This window comes from Palaemon carinicauda, unplaced genomic scaffold (assembly GCF_036898095.1).
Source record: "Palaemon carinicauda isolate YSFRI2023 unplaced genomic scaffold, ASM3689809v2 scaffold4, whole genome shotgun sequence".
Lineage (NCBI taxonomy): Eukaryota > Metazoa > Arthropoda > Malacostraca > Decapoda > Palaemonidae > Palaemon > Palaemon carinicauda.
In genome coordinates, this window is record NW_027171650.1 from 240,001 (window position 1) to 248,888 (window position 8,888).

General features: G+C 33.2%; 1 protein-coding gene across 1 annotated transcript in view; it reads right to left on the reverse strand.

Annotated features, from left to right (window-relative positions):
- Positions 1 to 7,345, reverse strand: part of LOC137636820 (uncharacterized) — a 15,206-nt gene extending 7,861 nt beyond the window's left edge. The window contains exons 1-4 of the mRNA XM_068369176.1: positions 7,001 to 7,345; positions 6,773 to 6,889; positions 3,687 to 3,811; positions 1,623 to 1,872 (exon numbers count right to left, since the gene is read on the reverse strand). Of these exons, the coding sequence (XP_068225277.1) occupies positions 1,623 to 1,872; positions 3,687 to 3,811; positions 6,773 to 6,889; positions 7,001 to 7,076 (568 nt within the window). The 5' untranslated portion in view covers positions 7,077 to 7,345. The remainder of the gene's footprint in view (positions 1 to 1,622; positions 1,873 to 3,686; positions 3,812 to 6,772; positions 6,890 to 7,000) is intronic.
- Positions 7,346 to 8,888: the final 1,543 nt, after the last annotated feature.

Here is an 8,888-nt window from a genome sequence, read left to right on the forward strand (position 1 = left end):
CAGAAGAATATTCTCATGCTAATGTATTCGGATGTTACACGTATTGTTAGTATATTGATATATTAATGGTTCTTGATGTTTATTGATAATTTCATTTATAGTATATTGATATGATAATGCTTCTTAATATCAAATGATAATTTCATTCAAGTTTATCATATGCGACAATTTAACTGGAAAGCGCTTTGATATTTAATGGGGTAAATATAGATATAAATGAAGCCTGCTGGAAGCGCTTCATTGAGATTTTATTCTTCTTATTAAATTGGTAATTCACTGGCAGTTACTTGAAATTGTATTTTCTCAAGATTCCACGCTACATAACAAAATTTGATAACATTCGCAGCAATAATTTCCGAAATTTTTCACATGAACAATTATTAAAATTCGTATTTATTACACTGAATGCGTAAGCGCTTTCCAGTTAAAGAATTTAATATCATAAACATAAATGAAATGATCACTTTTGATATCAAGAAACATTCTCATACTTGGCGACTAACAATACGTTTAGCATCCGAATATACAGTACAGTCATGCGTATTTCCATTTAAATTAAGTTAATGAAATTTTCGCATTTATTAATTTTGTGACATTTTTCTGATTGAAAAATGGCAAACTTCAGATGCATCAATCTAATCTTCGTTCTTTCTCACTTCGATTCATCGCTACATGCAATAGACTCCTGAGGTTGTTGCAAGATTCAATAGCGTTTGGTGTTAATTACTGAAGGTGAAAAAACCTTCATTATTATTCGTATTTTAAAAGGCAATAGTGGTATTCAGCTACTGTAGTGAAGTAGACGATATTTTTTCTTTCTAATAAAAACCTCATTTATGGTTATAACAACTTGTTAAATTAGACGCAAATCCTTTTAATTTGACGGGATTCTAAGATTTTGAGCAGCAAAGGGAACATTATAAAGATTATAGAAACGAAGAAGACGAAATTTAGGTAAAAGTCTTGACGTATTGCATGAAATTAGGAAAACGAACTGATGTGAAATGATTTTTTTCAGGAATTGCCTGTGTCTACATCAACTTAAAGGACAGGCCGAAAGTGTTAACGGCTATAAATCCGTATCCTCCTTAAACGCTGTTTTTCCAAAGCTCTTACTAATGAATATGGGGAACTTATTCATTGTAATAAATGCTTTTATTAACAAAAAGGGCAATTTAATACTTCCTTTGTAACCGTGTTGATTATTAATTAGGTACGAGCGATAGTAAGTCGCAATAAGATGCGGAACTTTGATAATAAGATTAGCCATTTTTGTCGTTATTATGTTGCTTTTGCATGAGAAAATGGTTCTTGATGAATACCCGTCTAGTTGTTGAGGTCTGTTGGAGGCGTTTCTTCTCTGGAGGCTGGGATGAGGAGGGTTAATATCCTTTATCCACGAATTTAAAAGAATTCATTACTCTCTCTCTCTCTCTCTCTCTCTCTCTCTCTCTCTCTCTCTCTCTCTCTCTCTCTCTCTCTCTTTATATATATATATATATATATATATATATATATATATATATATATATATATATATAATATGTGTGTGGTGTATACTTTACGAGGTTTCCAGTAGTTATTCAATTTCAGCTTTACAAAATTATATGCAATGCACTTACCATGGGAGCAATGTCCTTGGCAATCTCCGACGTCAATGGTCGTCTGGAGAGGCGTATCCTTATGTAGAGTGACATCTCGCGGCTGACGTCGGCAGTTACGCGGATGGCTTTGGCATTGACATTCCTCCGTCACGGTCACACTCACGACTCCTGCTGTCGTCGTTACCTGTTCGATACGCAAGGAGGAAGGGAGGCAGCTCTCGCCTTCCAAGGGGCAGGAAGGACTTCTTTCGGAGTGTAGCTTGTAGAGCTGTGGATGCATTGGAGATGGAAGTTTGTCGTAGTAGTTATTATTATTATTATTATTATTATTATTATTATTATTATTATTATTATTTAGAAGAAGAGCATGTGGTTGGTTTCCAAATACGAATGTTTTGCTGTTATATTTGGATAATGCAGATATTAATTTCACATACACACAATATATATATATATATATATATATATATATATATATATACATATATATATATATATATATATATATATATATATATATATATATATATATATATATATATACATATATGTACATACATACACACAGGTAAATAACAAAGTGAAATATTAAAATCATTAATGTCACTGGTTCTTTAACCTTTAATGAAATATGTAATATATATATATATATATATATATATATATATATATATATATATATATATATATATATATATATATATATAATATGTATGTATGTAAGCTTTCCGGTTATAATCTTCCTCTTAAGCAATATCTATTAAATGTTAAAGCAACTGCAACCGTTCTCTAGTTTCCTGTACATATACTTGTCTTTTGGGCTAGAGTTTCGAAGAAAAAGATAATTTATTACTATGCTGTTCCATTTATCTAAATCTAGTTAACAGCAGTTTCAACCAATAAAGGCATTCTTACAAAGATATCTGTCTTTATGTAATGGTAGTGTATTCATACAGAATAATGTTAGATACATTGTTTAACAATTAATGTGACACTATAGAAATTTCTTCAAGATATTACTGGAGACTTCCGAATCATTCCCTTTGGAAAGAGTAAGTATGACATTCCAACTGTAGCCGCGTTGTGGAATGATCTTCCTAATCAGGTAGTTGAATCGGTGGAACTTCAAAAATTGAAACTTGCAGCAAATGTTTTTATGTTGACCCGGCCGACAAGGCTCTCCTTTTATAGTTTATGTATGAGGGGATCTATTTTGATGTAGCTGTTCTTCAGATATTTTTATTTTAATTTTTCATTACTTTTCTTGTAGTTTATTTATTTCCTTATTTCCTTTAATCACTGGGCAATTTTTCCCTGTTGGAGCCCATGGGCTTATAGCACCCTGCTTTTTCAACTAGAGTTGTAGCATAGCTAGTAGTAATAATTAAAATAATAATAAACTGTGTTCAGTGATAGTGTCATTTGAATTGCCGCTGGAACCTTGAGAACTATTATTGTGAGACTTCAGGATTTAAGATGTCCCTCTAGTGAAATACTTTGAATCGCTCACCAGAGTTGTGATGCTCTTTTACTGGAGTCATCTGGATTTTACATCCAGATAGACATCTCGTTGTGAATTTAATGTTTTATTTTGTTAGATCTCTTCTAATTTTCGTTTGTAAAATTCCATTTACCTTATATAAGGATAATCATCTCTTTTTATGGATGCCCCGATGAGAGCCAGTTATTGGTTGAAACAGCTGTTGGCAAAATTTGATAAATGAAGTAGCACAGTATTAAATTTTTGTCTTTTCCTTTAGAACTATTGCCCTGAAGATCAGAAAAACTAGCGCTTTAGCATTTAGTGTATATATATATATATATATATATATATATATATGTATACATATATATATATATATTATATATACTGAATATGTATACACACACACATATATATATATATATATATATATATATATATATATATATGTATATATATATGTATATATATACATATATATATATATATCTATATATATACATACATACATATATATATATATATATGTGTGTGTGTGTGTGTGTGTGTGTAAAAATAAACAAAATATATGAAACACGAAACACTCTTCCAATAATTACCTCGATAAGATCAACACCTGGATTATCTCGACGGAGTTGCTCGAAGTCATGTCTGCGTTGTCCTTTGGCGGCACATCTCCTACGGCAGTGACCAACGTCGATGGAGATTCGCTCCCCCGTCGTATCTACCGGAGAACAGGAAAGATTTTAAACTACATTCTGAGATTGATTCGTTGTTGGTCTCAAGGGTGATGTTTTTTAGGTTCGGAAACGGGATGGGGTTTTGGGTTATTGGTGCTATCAACCACATGCTAGCTACTGAGATTCGGTAGTGTAGGCACTGGATTCAGTCTCTAATTGGAAAACGATTGCAAGCGATTTGTACATTATATATATACAGTATATATATATATATATATATATATATATATATATATATATATATATATATATATATGTACATATATACATATACACTTATATATATACATATATATATATATATATATATATATATATATATATATACTGTATATATATATACATATATACATATTCATATACTGTATATATATATATATATATATACTGTATTTATATATATATATATATATATATACATATAAATACTGTATATATATACATATATATTTATCTATATATATTGTATATATATATATATATAAATTTTATATATATATATATATATATACTGTATATATACATTTATATGTATCTATATATATATATATATATATATATATATATATATATATACTGTATATACATATATATATATATATATATATATATATATATATATATATATATACAGTATATATATATATATATATATATATATATATATATATATATATATATAATCACATTACGTATGCGCATGAATTTGTTTATATGATTTATACCTGTCTATCTATATACCTATATACAATATATATATATATATATATATATATATATATATATATATATATATATATATATATATATATGAAATAATAACAATAATAATCCTATTAATGAATATTTATGTCTCCGTGCCGTAATATTTACTTAGCTTCTCGAACGTTTTGAAGTCCATTTTAATAATGAAAGATCACAAACTCTCTCTCTCTCTCTCTCTCTCTCTCTCTCTCTCTCTCTCTCTCTCTCTCTCTCTCTCTCTCTCTCTCTCTCAAATTTCCTTAGAATGCACCAGTTTCATTCCTAATTAAAGCTAATGCTGTATTATTTTGATGTCATATACTTTTCAACCTCGTGATTTCTTATGCGTGTCTTTCATTGGGATTGAAATTTTGAAGGGAATTCTGACAGCAACTGTACGTAATGTAGAGATTGATTGATTGATTTGAGTTTTCCTGACATCCTATAATGTAGAGAAAGGAAAAGATGTTAAGCACTTGCTCGCCAGTTAACCAGATAATGGATAACTGTGGTCATGACTATTGTCTTGTTTTCGGCGCTTCTTTTAGAGATATGGATTAAAAGTATATATATATATATATATATATATATATATATATATATATATATATATATGAATATATATATATATATATATTCATATATATATATATATATATATATATATATATATATATATGTGTGTGTGTGTGTGTGTGTGTGTGTCTGTATATTTGTGCGGACTATACATATACACATACTGTATAATTGCTTCGTATGTATATACCGTGATTAGAAAGAACTAATGGATATGCATTTACGCATACGTACAACTCCTGTTGTTGGTCATGATTAATTTTTAGTAAAATTCTCGTGTATGTTGTAAGGCCAATATCACATATGTTCTGTCGTAAATTTTTGTTAATTAGTTAATACCATCTTTTAAATTCGACGCTAAGCATGTTAACGGGACATCACTGTAACTATAATTCATTACATTATTTTTGTAGGTAGAGAGATGTGTATATCCCAATTCGTAAGGAAATTTCCTTGTTAAAACTCATTGGGGCCCAAATTAAAACTATAGACGTTTTATTCAATTACAACGGTTAGACATTGGCTATTTTATTTTAGTGATTTCAATAGGTGTATTTACTTTATTTTTATTGATTTTTTTCGTTGAAAACTATTAAAAGTTTTGATGTGCTAATATAATTGGATCATCCCTATGTGAAAAAATGAAGAAAACAACAGAAAATAAGACGTTTAGACTGGATAGCCCGGTTTTTAAAACACTGAATCTAAGTTTGGTCATTAGCCTTGGACGTTAACGAATTTTTATTCGACTTATATTGAATGAAAATTAATGCAGTGAGAATTTCTTACAATCAAATAGGTTTATTACTCACTGCACTTTAGTCTGCTGCAAAAAACCTAAGGATAACTTTTTACAAGTCTCGTCGTTTTTTTAATAGATTTGGGAATAGAAAGCTCTGTTCAAGTAATCATGGTATTGAGAGTGTTTTATGGCACTATTGTTTGTTAAGAAATGTAAAATTCCCCGACTTTTTAGTTATAAAGATTTCGCGAAGCACTTGGTGAAAAGGATTTTCAAGAATTTAAGTATACAGGGTTCTTGAAATTTCACTTTCTAAAAATTAAGGTCTGAGGTATTTGTAGTTTTTAAAAGTTTTATGAATAATTTGAAATTTGATCAGAATTTTGTTTATTTTGTTTGTATATGTGCTTGGTATAGAATAATTCTTAAAGAGGATATTGAAATGCCCTTCAAAGAAGTTAATGTCCTAATCGGAGAAAATTATTGAAATTTTATTGGTGTGATATTTTATTGTGTTGACTCTTTAGTCTTTTAATAAGTTTATTGATATTATATGCTGAACAAGAACAAGCAACATGATAACATTACCCCAGTAATTCTAACTATTACTTTGTGGAGATTAGATCATATCTGTTAAGAATCAGCTATTTGATCTCCTCATATTTAAGAACAATTCGTTAACGTAAGCAATTTAGGTCTTTTATTTATTGCCTTAGAGTTGAGTAAAAGGGTCCTCAAGACCATAATTTTTCCCCTATTATTTCCACTGCTTCAGATTATTACATCAAACGGGTAACCAACGAATTGTGACAAACATCATCCAAACCCAAAGCGTATCTATTTTTAGAAATGCAAACCAACGGAGAGGCTAGAATGTCTATACCTGATGTCCCAATGATCTTCATATTCCTGTCTCTCTCACAACACCTCGTGTCGCTGACGGCTTCCGTCTGGAACGCATTTCTGTCCCTGCCATCATCACTCGGTGCGTGAAAGTAAGCTAGAACGAGAATTGTTCAAGAGGATGAGATTCCACAGTTTTTGAAACATTGAAAAAAATTCCAATATGAAAACACACATTTTAACCCATTTTGACACCCTTGCAGCCTACCCCTTGCACATGGCGACCACGCAGCCATCCAAAGGACCGACCAGATAACAATAACGCCCTTCTTGAACGGGGACATAGTCCTTCGTAAAGAGTCGCGGTGGTTTTGTCACAGGAGAGACGAAAAAGGAAATCCCTTTTTCCTGCGCGCGGGACGGCGTAGGATCGGTAGCTGAGCGGCGCGAATTGAACACAGGAGTTGCGCTACTGGAAGCTCCGGTCTGGCTGCCGCTACTAATAATTGCGAAGGGGGAGCAACGCCGCGGTATGGGTGGAGGAAGGGACGGGGGCGGATAGAGGAGTTTGATCGGTTGGAGGTGGCGATTCCTATCCCCCGACCCACATGTCTTTTCTTACGAGGATATTCTGGTCCAATCAGACCATCTAAACCCTCCCAACAAAATAGACCAGTCCCGGGTTCCTCCATGGCCACGCCCCCCTACCCAACCCCCATCCTCAGAATGAATGGGATCTCACGAGCCATTCATTCAGCAGGAGGCCCATGCAGGAGGTATGTGTGGTCCTACAGGATTGGGTCCCTGGTCTGCACCCCTGACGATCCCCTAAGCGCACCCTGGAAATCAGGAGCCCTGGGCCACGCTCATCAAGTGAGTCTGGAATTGTTTGCTTATATTAACATCAATTACGTCCGTCGGACCAGGTGTCAGCTGTGGGTTGGGTTCGGAGATGCCAGCGATCACAATACCCTGATTTAGATCTAGCGCGATATGGTCGGACGAGGTCCGGTAGCAAGTGCAATCTGGCTACATTTAGATGGTGTTTATCTGTCTCTCATCAACATTCCGTTCCTCTCTCGGCTCGCACCCGGTTTGTCGTTGTCTTGCGACATTTGAGAGAGAGAGAGAGAGAGAGAGAGAGAGAGAGAGAGAGAGAGAGAGAGAGAGAGAGAGAGAGAGAGAGTTACAAGAATTTTGAATGTCTCAAAGACTTTTTAGTCCATCCGGGGAGACTCCATTTTTGCTCTTTGGTAGAGCGATTTACTTTAAGCATTTAGGAAGTTCTTATGATCTTGTCTAACATATTTTGAACTCGTTTACAGAGAGAGGAGAGAGAGAGAGAGAGAGAGAGAGAGAGAGAGAGAGAGAGAGAGAGAGTGTGTGAGAGAGAGAGAGAGAGAGAGTTACAAGAATTTTGAATGTCTCAAAGACTTTTTAGTCCATCCGGGGAGACTCCATTTTTGCTCTTTGGTAGAGCGATTTACTTTAAGCATTTAGGAAGTTCTTATGATCTTGTCTAACATATTTTGAACTCGTTTACAGAGAGAGAGAGAGAGGAGAGAGAGAGAGAGAGAGAGAGAGGAGAGAGAGAGAGAGAGAGAGAGACTGGCTTTGAAACGCTACACCTGACTAAATTCGTGCTACTTGTCCTCCCAATGATGATGGTATCTGCTTTGACGGAGCATTCGTTTTTGAATTACGGCCGGGGAGACTTGAGTGAAAGTGTAACTTCATCGTCTCAGCTGATAAGGTCCGTGCCGCGTTGCGTTTATGGCTCCCGCGTGCCAGAGGGTGAGAGATGCCTCGAGCAGGTGGACCTGGTGGGGTTAGAGAATTGCTTGTGTACCCAAATCATAACCTGTCGATTATGTGCTCTCCCCTCGGGATGTCATCTCCCCTTGGAGGTAAAGGGGGAGTATTTTGTGGATTTAGAAATCTTAACAATTGATGCATCTAATAATCGTTTTATAAACCATCTTGAAATTTAGATAAAAGAAATGTTAGATTATTTTCACTTCGTAAAGGTCAGAAGATATTAATAGTTTTTATTGCAACAGGCTATAGAGAAATAATGCATTTTACATTAATCATAGCCTTTTTTGTCGTTATGTAGACTTGTTATTTAAATTATCTATTTCATTTAGTTGTTTTTT